The sequence below is a fragment of the Bombus pascuorum genome, chromosome 11 (genome assembly GCF_905332965.1).
Source record: "Bombus pascuorum chromosome 11, iyBomPasc1.1, whole genome shotgun sequence".
Taxonomy (NCBI): domain Eukaryota; kingdom Metazoa; phylum Arthropoda; class Insecta; order Hymenoptera; family Apidae; genus Bombus; species Bombus pascuorum.
The window spans coordinates 9,090,207-9,109,889 of record NC_083498.1 but is presented as its reverse complement, the minus strand read 5'-3'; the positions used below and the strand labels follow the sequence as shown (position 1 = coordinate 9,109,889).

The 19,683-nt window shown below is 37.8% G+C and overlaps 2 protein-coding genes across 22 annotated transcripts in view; one reads left to right on the top strand and one right to left on the bottom strand.

Moving 5' to 3' along the window:
* Window positions 1-6,633, top strand: part of LOC132912255 (PH and SEC7 domain-containing protein) — an 82,578-nt gene extending 75,945 nt beyond the window's left edge. For 6 of the 9 annotated variants that reach the window (XM_060969548.1, XM_060969541.1, XM_060969551.1 and 3 more), the window contains 2 exons: window positions 62-205; window positions 741-4,113. In XM_060969548.1, coding sequence (XP_060825531.1) covers window positions 62-205; window positions 741-989 — 393 coding nt within the window. In that variant the 3' untranslated portion in view covers window positions 990-4,113. Of the gene's footprint in view, window positions 1-61; window positions 206-554; window positions 704-740; window positions 4,114-4,908 lie in introns of those variants that run through there. The other 3 variants (XM_060969545.1, XM_060969546.1, XM_060969549.1) reach the window with 3 other exon arrangements.
* The window catches only part of LOC132912253 (histone-lysine N-methyltransferase 2C-like), a 28,456-nt gene continuing 14,966 nt past the window's right edge, over window positions 6,194-19,683 (bottom strand). For 11 of the 13 annotated variants that reach the window (XM_060969523.1, XM_060969522.1, XM_060969524.1 and 8 more), the window contains 10 exons: window positions 13,150-19,603; window positions 12,461-12,901; window positions 11,269-11,545; window positions 10,921-11,180; window positions 10,629-10,846; window positions 9,813-10,190; window positions 9,374-9,724; window positions 8,323-9,288; window positions 7,967-8,149; window positions 6,194-7,880 (listed from right to left, as the gene is read on the bottom strand). In XM_060969523.1, the coding sequence (XP_060825506.1) occupies window positions 7,788-7,880; window positions 7,967-8,149; window positions 8,323-9,288; window positions 9,374-9,724; window positions 9,813-10,190; window positions 10,629-10,846; window positions 10,921-11,180; window positions 11,269-11,545; window positions 12,461-12,901; window positions 13,150-19,603 (9,621 nt within the window). In that variant the 3' untranslated portion in view covers window positions 6,194-7,787. The remainder of the gene's footprint in view (window positions 7,881-7,966; window positions 8,150-8,322; window positions 9,289-9,373; window positions 9,725-9,812; window positions 10,191-10,628; window positions 10,847-10,920; window positions 11,181-11,268; window positions 11,546-12,460; window positions 12,902-13,149; window positions 19,604-19,683) is intronic. The other 2 variants (XM_060969529.1, XM_060969535.1) reach the window with 1 other exon arrangement.

Sequence of the window (19,683 nt, the reverse complement as noted above, 5' to 3'; positions counted from 1 at the left end):
TCTTCCATCGTGGGTTGCGCGTTAAATGACGGTTTGTTGGATTTTTTTGACGTGTTGTCAGAGAGAACAGTTACGGGACCATGAGGAGAGGGTGAGCAAATTGGAGGCTGAACTGGAGGAGCACAGACGACATCCGCCTGAGAGAGGAGCTAAGGCTCTCACTGTACAGAATTATAAGGAAAAAGATGCCTACTTACATCACGAGGTAATTTATAGTATCCGCTATCAACCTTTTTCTTAAAAAGAAATTTGATGTTTATAATTTATAGTACCATTTAAATATATTCTCCTTATGTATATTAAAAATTCTTTAAGTATCACTGATTACATTAATAGATGTTTCCGTAGGCGTAGCGTAGAGATTTCTAGAAATTCTTAGAACGCGATAGAATTGATTTTCATTGGCTGCATCTCGTAGAATATTTTATCGAATCGAAGCTGGAATTAATGAGAAAAAGAAAATTCGCGGTACTTTCACCGCGTTATATTTTATGTTCCCTCATTCTGAACCAGTTACATAACTTTAATATCAGTGTGCTGTTCTCGTATTCCAGTTCCCGTCGACCTCTTTTCACTTCTACGTTAATCAACGGCTACTTACACAAGAAGAATTTATCCCTAATATTGTATGGTTTTAATAAGCATCCCAGATTAATAAGATTTATCGTTTAACTATTAAGACAATTTTTAATGATACTCATACGTGACATCTCTAAATTTTCGCATGTTTATCATTGCAGCTGAAGAGGTATAAAACATACGCGTACCTGTTACGATCCAGGTTGGCGTTCACGGAGGTGGAACCGTCGTTGGTGGAGAGCAGTATCGGCGAGGTGGATGAGGGAAGCGGGGCCTTGCTGAACTCCGAAGTGGCACTGATACCGCCGCCTGTTCCCGATCGGCCAGCCATAAATAGGTACAGTTACAGGGCTGCCATTTACAACCGTAATCTGCTAAACGGTCAGGACTACGGCGGGGACATTGGTTGACGTGTGATGGGTGTCTTTTCAGCATGTGTGGTCTAATCTGACCTGCACACGCAGGCAGAAACAACAGCTGAAATTCAGAAGAGAATATTAACGAAAAAATACCTAACGATGTATTCGACGCATCACTTGTTAAGTACTGTACTTTACTGCGCGCGAGCGCGCGCGTATCGTGTACTCACCATTCTCTTTTACTATATTTAATCGTAAACTTATCAGCGGCCATTAAAAGAAAACAAACCGGTAGTGCTAGTATTCGTTTGGCGTTCTACTACAGCAGCCACTTCGATCTTCCTCGTTAAATCGTTTATTTTTCCCTGTTGTCGTAATATTATTTGATGTCCGTTTACTTTCTTGCTTTCGTGTTTCCAAATTTTAACGAATATGTCGTTGTTGAAACTTCATATTCATTATACAGGAAGCTGCTGTTCTAAGCGCCCATGCGAGAGACCGGCTAACAAACTGGTGATTGGGTCAGGGTTCGCACCTAACGCAGTAATAGTGTAAATGGTTCACTAATTATACCCGAGTAGTTTGTTAAAGCGTTGACAAAGACTTGGCAAGGCCCGATTCAAGACTCGTGCCTTGACTGAAGATAAGACCAGTTACGTATAGAACAATAATCCATTGGCCGGAACGATATTCATAAACTGTGACCATCGTTTAATTCATCCGAACGTAAATCTACCTGTACAGAGGACAAACAGCTGCATCTACGAATTTTAAATGTATCGTAAAACTCGATCGAACTTTTCTGTATTAAGAATGACATAATATTGTACAGAAGTGACGCAAACGAAATTGTAAAATCACGCCATCAAAAAGCAGAAGAAAGAAAAAAAGAAAGAAGACAATTGCACGGTATTTTGTTGCTATACCAAACTGTGTCTATCTTCGTACGTAAAAATGGAAGAAACCAGTATCTTACACGAGCATTTCCTCATGCTTTCCGCTTTCAGTTCGCTGCTAACAATTTTATAACAAATATTTAACTAGTTATGTCGGGTAACAGGTGGCGTGAAGTAATATGTCCTCTTCTCTTGCTATTTCGAGAAAGTTTCACCAAGGGTAACACATTATCTGGGTGCATTTGCTTTTATCTTTTTATGTTTACATATTTCCCTTTTTTCTTTTTATTCTTTTTTATTTTTGTGTGCTACTCACAGTAGAATGTAACGACAGACTGTTATCGATGTATCTCCATGATCAATCGCGACTTCCATTCTCCTTTTTGTTTACCGTCTAAGGACCTAGACCTTTTTATCAGCCGAAGAGTCTCGCGTAAAGCATTTTTATAGATCATTAATGTCAAGGATGGAAGCGATATACCGCGAAATTTCAAGGTATTGTGCACGTGTTGTTGACTATTTATTTAAAGGTTGAATAGATGTATTTATTTTCTAATAAACGAGACTAATCGAAATAAGTAGTGAAAGGTACATACGTTTCGTTGGAAACGAGAGGAGAGAAATGAAAGGCAGTTGAGAAGGGCGTGTTGTTTTGCCGTAGTTTCCAGTTTTCATTTGTTGGTTTCAACAAAGGCGATTTGATAGGCTGGATGATATGTTAAAAATACGGCGATGTATTATGAAATTAAAGACTGGATATAAATCTAACTAGGCGCGTATTCCCGGCTCGAAGCTGTTCAGTTGCGACGAAAATTCTGTATCAGCCATTTTACACGCGTAAATGTACGATATATTTTTGTATTTGGTATATTTGCCGCGAATACGTTTCGCGTCTTTGTATTCCAATTCATCCGCATCCACCGATTTTTCCATGTGTTTTGCGTGATCGATTTATGCGTGTGCTCGATCCTCGCGATCGAGGAAAGCCAGTGAATCATCGTGCACGTGTTTTTTCTGTGATCGCGCGCTGTTGCTTTTTGCGGTTTTTTGGTAAATTGGTTGATACGAAAGGAACAACGTTATTCCGGTAGTTTTAGTCGACAACGACGAATATAATAAAACGGGGAGTAAAGACGTAAAAGTGGAAGAAAATATCACGAGAGAAATCGAGTCCTTCGTTTCTCGGCATAAAAATATCGCAGATAAGGACTACCGTAGGGCCTCACCTTATTCTAATCACTGTTCCGACTTTACGTTTAGGTGCATAACAAGTAGCAAGTTATCGAAATTATTCTAGCCTTTTTAAATGAAAATTATCCAGTAACGTATATATATATATACATGTACGTATATGTATACCGTGTACATATATACGAATATATGTATATGTATACACACGATTGTTCTTGCATAAAAAGTATTACGTAACTGACTTGGTGCTTCTTTCAGTGTTTTAATGATTTTTAGAAAAATAATAGGTTTTTATTGATATATAAAAATAATATTTATATGTTATATATCGTGCAAGATGTAATTCTTTGATAATACTTATGATTAATATGTTATAGTACTTGAACAATTGGTACTTTTCTTTTAAACTGATTACATATCGTTGATATTACTTATATAGTTACTAGTTATACACATAATTTATTTTATGGTAGAAAAGGCACTCTTGCAAGTGTTACGTAATTATTTTATGCCTGTATTCTGAATTTAATCAAGCGATACTCTTCTATACTCTTGGAAAAAGCAGTATTAGGACTTACTAATTTCTTACCATTCAGTTAGAGAGAGAAAGAAATCAAAATACATGGTTTTGTGCGATTATGTTGAACAAAGTTTAGCTATTTTAAACAAAGTTTAGCAGATTTTTAGTATAACGTTTGTATTAATCAATTGCAAGCATTCCAATTTCTCTCTTAGAGAACACCAAAACAAATCTGTTCATTGACTAGTCGAATTAGCGTTTTTAGATATGGTTCCTGTAAATCATGTTGCTGCTCAGTACGAATACATTAATTCTTAAGCATAAATCAGTAAAAACTCTATTTCGTTACTTTTGTATTTTGATTGTAGGTAGTCGCTTTGATATTATCTGTTTACTATTTATTAAACACCATTCTTTTGTATCGTTCTCGAGAAGTCGTTCACTACATCTAATCATAGTGTACACTAGACCCCTTGTACATAAAACTGTATTATATGTGGATAATATAACGATTATTATAAACTATATAAAGCTAATGGCAATAAAGATAAACAGTCTCCAAATTAAATAGATTCGCAAATTTCATACATAATCCCACAGTTTTAAATACCAGTAGGCACTTTACTAATACACTGTGTGTACATGCTACATATTTTTTTATTGATATCGCACAGTATCTTGCCTTATTTTGCACATTACAATATTTTCTGCATGCACAAAATTAATGGTACTTTTGATATCTGGTATTGCATTAATATTATATGTTTAACTTTCTTATTTGTATATCATTTATGAAAGAAATGGGAGCACTGTATGTACTATTAATGTTGTGATAGTATATGGATTAATGACATTACTATGAACAACATTATACAAAGTGAAATCAACGATATTATTACCAGTAATTATTTCAATTGCATGAACTATGCACTCTATATAATTAATTTGCTTTGTAATACTTTTCTTTAATACTTCTCATATATCTTCAGTTGTAGAGTTGCACTGGTAAGCATGAAAGGAATAAAATTGCAACTATTTATATACAAACTTTATGTAATTTATATTGGGAAAGAAATTCATTTGAAACTAATATTTTCTTTTATATATGTAATATATTTACGATATATAAAGTATCCAGAAGATTTTGCTACTAGGTAATATTAATACAAATTCAATTCAATTATTTTTGAAAATTTAGAGATGAGTCTAATTATATTGTTCACAGATTTCGTGTTAAAGTACAAAATTTGACTTCATTTTTCTTCAATTTCTTTCTTTAAATATATATGTTAGAACTTCACTTGTACTGTATGTATTATTTTATATTTGTTTAATGATTTTATTAATTTATTGCATGCAACAGGATTGAGCCAGTGTCATCGTGAATGAAGACAGCAGACCATCACCAAAACTGTTTCAACGTGCACAGAAGTAACGTTAAAATTTTTTTCTTTTTTTAAATGAAAATTTATCAATGCTGGAATTCATTGTTTCTAGTTGTTACATTAGTAGAAGAGAATCTTTATTTTGCACCAAAAGAATTGTCAACTAAATCTGTTGTCAGATGTGAAACAAAGTAATATTGAAAAGTATTGTGGAAATGCTAGGAAATTTCTCAAGATCATTTTCCACTATTACCGAACTGATTAAAGAATGAAATTTTAATCATAGAATACTTTTGTTTTAATCGCGATGGAGGATAAGATATTTGATTGAAATGAAACTCCCCGAAGAAACAAAGTTACACCATCAGATTATCATCAAACAAATTTATTACAACTTAATTCTTAAAATTATGACATGCCTCAAGATTTAATTACAAACTGGTACTAACGTCACCTCGATTAAGTCTTACCTAATAAAGATTTTCTAATTGATCTTGTTGCGAAAGATCAAAGGTTGGAAAGGAAAGATGTTGTGAAAAAAAAGAAAAGAAATCTAAGTGATCAATTACACTCTCGAGAATCGCTCCTTACATCGATCAAGGAAACTTAATGTTACGTTAAGGAATTATCGAGTACGACGTTTTTACACAAATATACAACTATCAGCTACGAAATTTAATAAACACATGAAGTTCAGGACAAGTTGCATAGATTGCCATTACAATTGTACTATATTAAAAGCAAAAGATATCGTTCAACGTGATAAAGCTTTTCCTTATATATATTTCTCGTTCATTCTTCTTATTCTTTTGTTAGATAAAATACTCGAAAAATTCTCGCTCGATTAATCATTGTGTTAGAAAGAATATACAATATACAATTAGAATATAGGTTTTACCGCGCAGTATACCAATCGAGTATGAATTTATAAAATCTGCGAAAAGCCGACTTTGTTTTTCATACATATAACGAACTTCATAAACGCAATATTGCTGTCTAATCGTCGATAATAATCTACACAAGTGATTTTCTTTTTTATAAGCGTCGTACCTTGTCTTCAAACTTACTTTTACGTTTAAGGTGATAGTTACTTTTTTTTAAAATTGTACATAGATCACACGGTGTTGTAACGTTTAGACCGCCTTACAATCGTATCGTGCATAAATGCCAAAGAATCGCATTTAAAAATACATTTTTTCTTACAATGTATTTCTTCTTCGCATTTACGTTCGTATATATTTCGCCGATTACGTCACTACTCGCTTTTATTTTCTTTCTTTTTTTTTTTTTTTTGTTTTGTATATTATTGCATATTTTTGCATACTGCGTAATTGTATTGCTCTCTTTCTGTCTGATTTATCTCCCGAGTGTTCATACAGTTGCTACGTTTACAAATACGAAAAGTTTATCGAAGATTTTGTTAGTTTTTTTTCTTTCTCTCCCTTTTTATATTCAATTGCACAATTAAATCTCTCAAAGTTATCGTCAGACATAATTTGTTCTGTATAAACTAATCATGACACATCCTTACAGTTAAATACTCATTGTACATATTATTTTAGTTTTGTTGTATCTCTTTTTCTTATACTAACCGAAACTTGAAGACGACTGTGTACTTCACGTACATGAAATATATATTATATATATTTCTTTGTAAATATTATTTTACAGTTACGAAAATAAAATTGTGAACGTGATCTGTTCTCGTTTTCTGTTTCTTTTCTTTATTCCTCTCTCCTTAAACTACTTTCTCCTTATACATCCTTTTGTTACAAATTAAACGAATTAAATGCAATGTACAATTTCATAAATATTTCTCTTGTTACCTGATAAATAATACGTTAAAGTCGAAACTTCAATATTTTGTTATAAAATTATTTCGTGAAAATTGATTTCTACATAATTTGCTCTGTGTAAATTTGGCTCTTTTACATTATGTCACTGCATTACACTGTAGTGTTACGTACTTTAAAATCTCTATAGATTCAGTAAAGATATATACAGGATTTGCATATGAATTCGCAATTTATATATAAACTGCTTATGCAAAAAGACATTATTTGACAATGGAAGAAATATTTTCTCTGATGTAATTTGTAGATCTAAATTGGATTTAGAAGTCTTTCGAATTGTTACGATTCATTAAAATGCATAAATACTTTGCGACTTTGAAGCTAATATTTATCATGGTAAAAGACTTGAAATAGAACGACGATTATATAATTTATCTACTAAACGCTAATAGATCGAATTACACACAAAAAAAAAAGGTATTTACAAAAACGAAATAGATCAGTAGATTTTGTACGGATTTATTATCATATGATGAAATATATATATATATATAGTCATAATCGTATATAATTCTAAATTAGATACTGTTACTTTACATAATTCATCTGGTGATTCAAAATAACATGGACCTCTACTTATTTACAGATACAGTGCAATGTGTATGCAATAATAATTAATAAACGATTTATATTACAATATCGGTCAACTAAACGTTGACTCTACTCAACATACAAAGATACAAACTTCCTGTATACATACACACGACCCATAAAATTTATTTTTTTTTTGCAATTACTTCGTGTCGCGATCTTAAAGAGTGTCCGTATTATACAAGCGATCAATGTTTCTATGTTTTGTAAAGTAAAACTAATATTGTACAACTTTGGAGGAATGTTGTGATGGCATAGCACCAACTTCACTATGAATCAATTAGTCAAACTGCAATGGCACTTTACAAATTAAATAATGTGTCTATTATATATATAATATATATATATAATTTTTTCTTCATGTAAAACCTACCCAATAACGTAGTAACAATAACAACGGTGGATCGAGCTTCTTAGTTCATCCACTTACGGCAGTTAGGCGCGCCACACGCGCATGCTATCTTGTGCTGGTCATCTTCGATGTCGAATTTGTAATCATATGCCAGCTGCAAGGAACAATGTTATATAAATCTCTTTCTTTTTTAAGTTAATTATGACAAGATTACCTAGCGTGAATCAAAAGATAACGTACCTCCTCGCCACGTGAGATTCTCCGTTTTGCAAAGATTATGATTCTAAGATCACGTTCAACCTCAACGATTTCAGCGACACAATTCGGGTTACAAGAGTGATTGATGTACCTTGCGAGACCACCACACAACGTGGCATCGACCACTCTCTCTTCATCCAAGCGAAACATATAAATACCACGATTCTGTAATAAATATATTTCTAAAATTCCTTTCAACTAAATCCTTAATTCCCTTCTTTCTTCGCCCTCTTAAGCAAGTACGTATCGCATGTATAAAATCAAAAGTGTATCGTACACCTTATATTATTTATAACATCATTCTCTGATACACGTTAGTGAACTAAAGAGAAACGTACCCTTGCTTCATACTGCTTCTCCCTAGTCTCGGCCAATTCAGTACGAATGATTTCCCCGATGTATTCAATGACCATTGTGTGTTTCTCCAGATCGCGTGCGGCATAGAGTCCCAGACCTTGGATCTTGGAGCGCGCCAGATATACGTTGTTCCGCCACTCTTGCTTCATCTTTTTGTACTGAGAACTCTTCGAATGCACAAATTGTTTGGAGTAGGGGCACGCCACTTCGCCTGCGACTGTCGCGGTTGGAACAAAGGCTGCTCGGGCCGATGAGCCTGTGCGCTGCGTGTGAGGCCTCTTCCAAGGGAGCTGATTGCGAAGACGAGCTTCCGTTCTTGCGCTGCCGGTGGGATTGATCGCTAACGGTAATTCTAATAAGGGATTTCGACCGTATTTAAACCTGTAATCGGTCAGAGTTTCAATGCCTGGAAGACTTTCGAGAACACGGACGACCGCTGGTTCGGTAAGTCCAAACAGATCCTCGCCGGAAACGTAACGCGGAAACAGTTGGACGCTGTGCGTTGATCTTCGTAGCTCAGCGAGAGGTTCGAGTATTCTGCTCCAAACAGCGCGAGGAGTAGCGTCGCGAAGTTCAACATCCTCTTGTAAAGGTTCTTGCACCAGGACGCGAAATTCGGGTCGACCGGAAACGTCATGGATAGAACAGACGTAACGGCAGCGTTTGTTTGGCCGTCTCATGCTCCAATAAAATCTAACGATCTTGTATCCGACGGGGTATATGTAATTTGGGGTATGGAAGTTGGCAAGCTGGTGTGGAAGCAGTTGTCCGACGCTTAAAAATATCAGACTTCCGACTCTCAGCAGGTGATTGTGTTCCGAATGATGCATTACTGCTGCGACTTGTCTATTCTCGTCACGATTCACGTACACTCTTCTGTACACGGAAAGAGTGGTTAATTCGTTATCTTTTTCGTTCTTTTGTACATGCTGAGAGCAATAGGTACTCTGAAAATTATATTAAATACCGATGAGTTTTATATTTCTTCACGGTTCGTACTAAGTTTATGATATCGTTAAGGTAGGTACTCACCTTATTCTTATAAAAAACACAGCCATCTTTAACAGCGCAGCCAAGGTGGTACACGTTGGTGCAGCGCATTTTAAAACATTTTACTGTAGCTCCCGGTTTCTCGCAAACAATACAATTTAATACAAGACTATGTTGCAAAGCGGTATCGAGATTCATCAAGGCACCATTTACGGTTTCATATACATTTTCCGACCAAAGGGCACAATTCAAATGCACCCATTTGTCAACGTCAAAATTAAGAAGTCTAGCGGGACCATCGGCTGTACCATCACCTTGACTGTGACAAAACATGCATCGTCGACTGTCTTCCGCTTTGGCAGGTACCACGGTTACCGCCATTCGGAAAAGCATCTAAAAAAAACAAAAGAATTATATTTTACACTTATGTTACGCTAAGTCGCAAATTTAAATCTTTATTTTAAGATATCCATGTACGTACTTCTGTAATTTCTTTATCGGTTGGTTTTTTGTACTTGGTTGGAGGTTGCATCAAGCCAACAGACCACGTCTTATATCGTAGACCTCTCCATACTTTTACAGGTGGTTGTATCTCTGTCGGTTCAGTTATAGACTCTTCCGCAGCCAAATGTTTCCTTGGCCGTTTCTCTTCCGTGATTTCCTCTTTCGTCTCGATGACATCCTGCTCTTCTTTCTCCATTTTTATCCTCACTTCGGTTTCCTTCTCTGTCTGATCAATTTCCATATTTTCAACATGTTCCACAGGTTGTTTGACCACATACTTTTTCCCTTTCTTGAAATCGTCATCCAATATCTTAGTATCTACTTTATGACATAGATGGTCCACTATCGTTGCAGCCTAATGAACGAAAAAATATGTTAGATCGCTATTCATCAAATTATTCATAACGTTAGTGATATAATATAAATTTGAATATATATACACTCGTCTCTTAATTTACGCGGCACTTTTTTTTTACGCGGTAAATTATAAGACAATTCACGCGGCCAGAAAATCTATCTATAAAAATTTTCCTAGAAGTCTCAAAAGTAACAAGTGGATGCAGTAACTTATTTGCCGATGTTGAAACAGTGCTGTATGAGATAAGAATAAAAGTACATTACGTTGTGCTAGTCGTCATACGTGTATATATTTTTTCTTTTGTACTGCTAGACTTCGTTTACGCGATTGAAAATCGCATAAAACAAATCCACGTGGAACGGATACTCCGCGTAAATTGAGACACGGATGTACATATATCCTTTATCATAGTATTATAACATACAAGATGGTTACCTTATCTTGCGTGTTGGAAGGTGTTCTATGCATAAGGGCAAATTGCATGTAACAGGCTGCTGAACAGAAACATAATTCATCACCGGGTTCAGCCTCTTCCTTACTTAAAAATGGTAAATCAGATACTTTCTTTCTTATTAAGCTATTCAATATCACAACATCGCAATGACGACAGAATTTGGCGGCGCCGTTCAAAATACTTTGTATATCAATTGGAGCTGAAAATTCACACGTATATTATGATATCATTTGCTTGTTTAATAATAAAGAGATAAATAAAAATTATAAAAACCTTTGTTAGTAATTTGTATTGCATTGAAATACACACCTCCCTCTTTACCATCTTTTCCCTTGATTCTATAAAGACCTAATTTCTGACTAGGGGGAGTGGTAGTACGTTCTACGATCTGGTAACCAGTGGGAGGAGCTATATTTAAGATATTAGCCAAATCTTTAAGTACTCCCATAATGTCGTCTGCAGCCTGACTATTTAACGTTAATGTAACTGTTACGTTTCCATCCCTCAAAGGTATTGGAGGTGATTTTCCGAGCCTATATAAATTATTAATACCAACAAACATCTTCTCAAACGAATAATGTATACATACATGATACGTAAAATAATGTACTGCTTACATACCGTGGTATTCCTAAATTCTCTTTATCTTGTTTTGCGATGTCTTTACCAACGTACGTCGGTTTCAATCGAATTGGTATCGGTGAGATTAAAGGTATCACAGGTGACACTCGTTTCAGCCAATCTGATTCCTCATCCGACTCCTCTTCGATCAACCTCAAACCAGGGAATCGATGTATAAATTCCGGAATGACACATTCGGGCGAAGATGAACTGACTATTGTGTCGGGAGAATCGACATCACGGTTCATTGATAAGGAATTTTCTTTCTTATCGTCAGCTAAAAATTCAATATTATTAGTTTCTCTTATATAAGAGGAACTACAGAAATGAAAGAAAAGATGGACTTGGTTGATAGTGTTCATAGCAATAATATTTGCATTAACGATCCTAAACTTTAACTAAACAATCTTAAAACTTCAGACGCACGAGTAAAAAATTTCTTAGACCGTGAATATACAAAGAGCGGTAATTGTTTGATCGCAAAATTGTCATCGACTGTGTCATCTTGTTTTCCTATTTACCGTTTACCGCTCCGTATGTTTACAGTTTTTGTTATTGTTAAATAGTTGACATACGAGTATTAATTCTTTTTTTCTTTTTTTTCAATACGGTACCTTTAGCCACTGATTGAAGTTCAGTAAAAGTAAATTCAAAATAGATACAATAGAAAACTAAGAAAGACCGTTTAAATAGAGTAGTACTAAATAGAGACATATATATTAAATAAATAATATTTAACCGTTTGAGTCCCAAGCAGCGCGATCGCGTTGTTTAAATTTTGTGTCGAAAAATCTTAGTACATTTGAACGCTACGAACGACTGACGGTATTTTGTATTTCATTGTTATTTTATCAATAATTTTTATTGAACGAAACTTGAAATATTTATAAACTAACAGTACGCATATATAATAATATAGATATATTTCATAAAGTAACGAATATGACGAGTGCTATTGTGCCGCTTGCTTCTCTTCGCAATCGATTAAGACAAGCGCTATCACGCTGTACGAGATTTTTCGACTCTGTTTTTTCAATGGCCTCTGGAACTCAAACGGTTAAATTTGTATGAATAATGCGAATAGATATACTGAGAATTAATGGCGAACTTAAATAGAATCTACTTTAAGGTATTTAATACCAAAAGATTCTTCAAGTCCATTTTCTCCTTCCATTTTCATCTAAATGCTTACAATCATCCAATTTAAGAGGTGGAAATTCTTGATCGTAAAATCCTCTCTGAGTAGAAGCAGGCTGTTGAGGTGGTAAGGGTTCCAATTCACCGAATGGTTGAGTGTTATAGTGATCAGATACACCCGGCAATGTAGCAGATCCGTATGAACCAACTAAATCTCCTGTTCTGGTGTTGTAATCTTTCTGACTGCCGATTTTCGTCAGATCTCCCGACCCAAAGATAGGACAAACGCCATAATTTCTGCCTAGAAGTGGTTCTAATACTGCCATTGGCTGAAGTTGCCGCAATTGTGCCATTAAATTGTCAATGAACGTGTCATAATCCTCGTCTAAGCGGGACACTTTTCTAGCACGCTTTTTCTGAGGTGCTGCCGTCGCATCCTTCCCCTGGCTTTGCTTCCTTTTCTGTTGATACTGTCGCCTTTTCAACTTCTTGAGATCTACGAGATTATACACGTGTAAACACGATCTTATCTTCATATAGAAATAAAACCTAATGGAGTATATGTATTTGTTGTTACAGTATTGATTGCAATTTTCATGAAAATATATGTGTTTTGAGATTTATTTAAGCAAAGATACTAACATTAAAATTATATCACATACAAGTTTCAAATTTCTAATTACTTATGCGTATGTACTCTTGGTGGGGCAGATATAATAAGGTGATAAATTATACATTACATACCAGTTTTGTCGTCAATTGATCCATCGATAAGCTCCTCTTTGGCAGTAAGAAAGTCTTTGGTATCGGTTAATTGGGTAGGTGTACCACTAGATAGAACTTCATCAAGAACTTCCTTTTTGACTTCCACTAAAGGCACTGTGTGTTGTGCATTTGCACCCTGTGACGCCTGGGCATGGTGGCCCACCGTGTGAGACACCGTATGAGGCACTGATGGCGGTATTGTGTTTACGTGTGGGGGTTGTTGCTGGGTCGAAACAATGGGTTTCGGGGTAACTGGTATCTGGGATTGAGTCTGTGTTTGTGTCTGTGGTGGTTGCTGCACAGTCGTAACCGTCGTCAATGCTTGCTGTGTGGCTTGGACAGTACTCGATACCTGCGTCGTGGACTGGATACTCTTGCCAACCATTGTTGTAATCACTGGTTTTGTATGTGATACTACTCGTGACACGGTTATTGGAGTTGATACAACACACTGTTGTGGAATTGTAACAGTGTTATTAACGATAACATCGCTCGTTTGTTTAGGTGGTGGCTGGGTAATACTAGGTGGTTCTTGTTTTATGGGAGTTGTTTCCGAGGCCTTTGTAAGTGGTGGTGGTGCCACTTGCTTGGTTACTGTCATTGCTGGTTGCTGGTTTGCTTGAGTTAAAACAGGAGTGGTCTTCGTAGGCTGAGTGGTTATCTGTTGCTTTGGAAATGAGTCAGCCACGCGCTGCTGAGGCAAGACTGGTGCAGAAGTTGTCAGCGGCGGAGGTGGTTTCGGTGTTTCCTCTTTGGTCGGTGGACTTTGCACTTTCAAAGGTGTAACTGATTGTGACAAGAACGACGTCTCCCTGTTTAAAACTTGTTTATTACTAGTAGTTTTAGGTGCCGGTACCTCCTTCAATAAAGGTGGTAACACGGAGAACGGAGTTGGCGGCACGGGCCTCGCTAATTGCGCCTCCAAAGATGGTACTAATGGCAAACTAGGGCCTTGCGAGGAACCAGAACACAAAGTAGTCGTTGCACACGCGGTGTTCTGTAGCAGTTGCTTCAACAATACATTTTGGGACTCCTCGATTCTGTGAGAACCAGCAGAGCTTTTGGTTATCTCCAATTCGGATCTAGTAGCTGGCGGTTTTTCAAGAGCCGATTGCGGTTTGCAGTTGGATTCTTCTGGCTCCTTCTTTGATGGTGTACTCTGCGCCAGTCTCTCAAGATCAGTGCTTTTAGTGTGCTCTAAATGGGTGGTTGTTTTGTACTGGCTCTGGCCAGAAGTGAGCTGAGAATGCAAAAGAGTCGGTGTTTGAGACAGGGTAGACTGGAGTATACTGGTGGTAACGTTAATATTGTTGGTGCTTGCAGTGACTATAGGAGGTACGATAGTTCTGACGCATTGCATGGATGTTGTAACTGTCGTTGATGTGGCATTCACAACCACGCGAGAAGATGCCGAGGAACAGCCTGAACTTACTTGCAGGATCGCTTGGAGATTCTGGGTCCGTTGTACAGAAGTTGCCATCACCGAGCTCAATAGGTTACTTGCTTGCGTAGGAGCTGTATTCGTTCGATGACCAGCCATAGAAGATTTCGCTGAATTTGTACCAGCTAACATTGCGTTTAACATTGCGTTTGACGTAATCGAAATACCTGAATTGGTCGGTGGCCTAGGGGTGATCACGGACGACGTTTGTAGAGACAGACTACCACTAGTTTGCGACTGTACTCCGCTGGATGTAATTCGTAAAAATGGTTCCGAGGAAGTAACCTTAGATAAAGTAGAAACAACGCTTACTGAAGAATTTGTACTTTCCTTTGTATGCGGGGTGTAATTGGTCGTCGTGGTTTCTAGTTCAGCTTTGCTCGTGTTAGTTGAATGAGACGTGGTCATTGAGGTCTGTAGTCGCGCGTTCGTGCTGCTGTGTAGATTATTTACAGAGTTTGGCGTGGATGTGGTCGTAGATAGTATGTTCCCTACTTTTGGTCCTGAGATCGCTGAGGATACCATTGTCACGATGGCGGTTTGATTTACGGTCGAACAATTTTGCGAATGATTCGTCTGTAGAGAAGAAAGCAACGTTCTCAGTTGGTGCGACACATTGGCGACGTTTGACGTCAGTTCTGTGGGTTTTGACAGAGGAGAAAGATGCGGTACTGTCGTTGTAGATTTCTGTAATTGCGCTATGGTACTCGCTACTAAGGGAATACTCTGGTGTGGGATTGGCGAGCTCTTCTTAGGGGCAGGTTCTATAGGAGGTGGACTGGCTTTCTGTACCTTTGGTCCTTTGTTCTCGTTTGACAAGAGGTGTTCATTGTCGGAGTGTTCTTGTTCTAGTTCCATTAAAGGGTCTTGAAGGATGTTCAGAGGCAGGGTATCTAAAGGTGTTGGTAATTCGTACATCATACTAGACTTTCTGGATCTGTCTTCCTGAAGCATTTCGCTGTTAGCCATTTCTGGCTTAGAGGATATGATGTTATGCAACATGTCCAATATATCTTCGGATGATTCTTCCATTATACTCTTCTCTTCATTGAGGCAATGCTGTACATAAGGTTTACTGGTGTCAATTTCTGTACACGATTCATTATGTTTTTTTTCTTTCTGAGGGACACTCATATTAGTATTTTCTGCAATGCTGGTTTCGATTCCTTTGGATTTAATACTCATTCTTTGAGCTTCAGAAGTTGTCACACTTTCCTCTTTATTTTCATTTTCAACTGGTTCCGAATCATTCTCCAAAATATTTACCAATGATAAATCATCTGTGACTGGTGATATCCTTTTCAATGAAGAAGCAGTATCTGTTTTGTTTTCTGTATGAGAATTCTCCCTGTTTATGGTGTTTTCAGCAGGGTTATGGATAGCCTCAAGCATACTTTCCAATTCATCAGTAGTATTCAAAGGATCATTTTTCTTATCATCAGAAATAGCTAACTCTTGACTAACAGTTACACTTGTAGGTATGCTTATACTCAAAGTATCTACACTTGATTCTTCTGAATTTTTTGCCGAATGATCAGGTTCATCTTTATCATTTTTTACTTTCACGCTTTTATCCAATATTTCCAATTTATTCTCCTTCGACACAGTAACAGAGTTATTTCCATTTTCTTTCTTAGGAAGATCTGGTATGGACATTTTTGGTGTCGATAGCGTGACAGACGTCGGTTGCACGCTCAAAACCAACTTCGTAGGATTGCTTGATCCGTCCATTGCACTTGTGGCAATACTTTGCACGAAACTAGTGAAATCATTCTGTACATTGGCCACTGATGACATAGTTCTTTCCGTACTTGTAATCTGAGGCCTAAGAATCTCCGTATTTTGTGAACTAATTCGAGTTAAGGCATCGGTCTTGACAATATTTTGCTGTGAGCTAACCACGATATTCTCCAAAGCTGTCTGACTAAGTTTAGCAGCAATTTTGGCATCTGCCACGATGCTCGCCATCGTTGATGGCAATTGTTTTTGATTATTAAAAGAAGGAGACACTACTTCTTTCGTTATGCTTAAGGTTGTAAATATCGGAGTTGATTTAATAGTTGTATCTGTCGCTATCAGTACACTCGTGGATGTAGTGACAGCGTTCGTATTTTCGGTACTAACACTTATATTCGAAGAGGCTGAAAAAGAAACTATAGATCTACATGTAGATGATACGCCAATGTTAGCATGATGTATACTCGATGGTGGGATTTGATTGTAAAGAACTTTGTCAGAGAACACAAACGATGTAGGACTCCTATTTGGTTTTGATTCTTTTTGTGTTTTTGATTGATCTTCAGCAGCATTTTCTGCAATAGCATTTTCCTTTGATGTTTCAGAAACACTAGTGGTATCAACTTTGTCTATTTCCTCTGCACATGATTCTTTGGATAAATTATCCTCGGGTGATTTTGTACTGGGATCGATAATTACTACCTCGGATTCACTAACGAAAGACACCATGAGGTCTTGTTCAGGCGATTGGTCCATATAAGATCCAGGTGACGGGTCTACGCGAAGTTCTTCCTGATCAGGCGATTCTGGAGTATCTGTGACTGCTACCAATCTTTTTCCAGATTGTAAAGTTCTTACTATATCAAGTCTCAGACCTTTCTTGTTTCTCGTATGAGAGGGTACTAAATCTTCGTCACTCAACATCGGTTCATCTGTCTGAGATTCGGGATTTTCTATCTCTAATATTTGCACTAAGTCGTGTCCTTGACTACCTTCGTTAACCAATGCGTGACAAAGAGAATCATTGCTATCTGCTGATAAGTCTACGACCATTCCTGGCTCGAAAAGCACATATTCCTCCTGCATATCACCTTCCAACGTTCCTGATATTACGTCTACGAGTTCCGAGTCTCCAAATTGATCTATAACAGTAATATCGTCGCTGTCTCGTTGGGCTGTCGAGCTCAAGGTCACTTCTGTATTTACGATAGTTTTGTCGTCGTCATAATCAGTAGTGTCAGGTATCGGCTCCATCTTGCTGCTCGGACTACCCAATGTTAGAGGTCCATTGTCAGATAACGAAGTGGTTTGTTTGATTTCTAAACTTGTTGGTGGAGTTTGAGGTGGCGTATGCGAGTCATCATCAAAGTCATTATAATCAGCGCATACCAATGAATTAATTTTTGATTGCGGTATGCCGGTTTTCCTGTGAACAACCACAGATGTGTTCGGCTTCTCATCCATATTTAAAAGATGCGATTCAGAAGTCTTCCCTTTACTACTCTCCGGTTTAGTAGACCACATAGGAGAACCACCTCTCAACCCAAGCTTAATATATCCAAATCGTCCAAAAGGCAACGGATTCAGTGGATTATGTGGATTTCCTCCGCCCCTATTCGTGTGATCCGTTGCAGACGGCTGCTCTTGTTGAATAGATTGCTGTTGGTGCTGATGTTGTAATTGTTGCTGTTGATCACTTGGTACTGTGTGGTTATTTGAAGTTTGAGCCGTGTAAGAGCCATGTGGTGTGTGTGGAGTGTGCGGTGTTCTTGGTGTTCCTGGATTTTCTACGCTTTGTGGTCGATCTGGCATCGCTGGACTATTTCCAGTAGATTGTCTTCTTTGCATTTGCATGGGTGAGCCACCGACCATAGGACTACGTGGCATAGGAGAACTAGGAGGCTGAGACGTTGGAGGATGATGAGTGTTGTTTAACTGGTGTTGGAGCATGGGAGATGTTGACGGATGGTTACGCGACATCGGACTTGGTGGTTGATACTGGGATATCATTGGCGAATTAGGTGGGTGTGGATGAATCCTTGTGTTCATAGGACTGGGTGGTTGTGAAGTTTGACTCAGTTGCTGTTGCAGCATAGGTGAGCCCATAGTTTGCTGAACCATAGGACTACGAGGCATGGGAGAACTTGGAGGTTGTCCATAGTTCTGTTGCATTTGTTGATGGAGCTGAGGACTTGGAGAATTAGCAGGTTGAGACACCATTGGAGAATTTGGAGGTTTCTGCATCGTATGTTGTTGCTGTTGCTGTTGTTGCATTTGCAGAAATTGTTGCCTCTGTTGTTGAGCTATTTGTTGCTGTTGTTGTTGTTGCAGCAATTGTTGTCTCTGTTGTGCTATTTGCAGCGTACGCTGAGTCATTGCATTTTGTCCATCTTGAAGAATCGAAGTAGTCTCATGTTGCTGTTGAATAATTTGCTGTCTTTGGAGCATTTGTTGTTGTTGATTCATTAGAGATTGTTGGTTAGGTTGTGGACTTCCAAGAGGGGAACGTTGTCCGTATACGATCCCTCCTTGCAACGGCATCCTGGGCCTTTGTCCAGGTTCTCCAACGGCGGGTGGACGCACAAAACGTTGAGAGAGACCGTGAACTCTGACTCCTTGTTCACCGATGATTTGTTGCGTATTTCGCGTATCAGGAGTGAAAGCACCTGGACTAGTTGCAAGTCTTCCACTGATAATCGCACGATGCTGCGGAGATGTCATCCGAGTTGCCGAAGGACCACACATTCCTGGCGACGGCATGGCGCCAGGACTAAAGGGGCTTTCTTCGTTCTGTGAGTGTGGAGTACTAATTCTAGGAGATTGTTGCATATTATGTGGCGACATTGTTCCTGGATTTCCAGACTGTGGATTACCAGGACTGTGTTGCAACAAAGGTGTATTAGGACTATGTTGGATGATAGGAGTTGCCGGTGAATGTTGTATCATACTTGTTGAAACGTTTCCAGGGCCTGGGCTTTGAGAAACGAGAGCAGCAGGACTATGCATCGGTGAATGTTGAGAAGGCGACATTAGTGGTGAACATGGTTCATTGGTTTGTTGCTGAGGTTGTCTCTGTTGTTGTTTACTGTGATATTCCTGTATCAGCATGCCATGTTGACGGGTTTGCTTGCGACTCGCGTCTAAATGCTTTTGTAATATCGCTTGCTCACTGGAAATACGTTGTAGCTCGGCCGCATCATTCTCCGTTAACTCGTTGCCAGATTTCCGTAACTGTCGCTGTTTGCTATTGAGAGACTGTAAAATCAAGATAGTTTAACTGTAGCATATCTGTATCGTTTAGAGGGCTACAAAAACGAAAACGCCGCAACATAAAA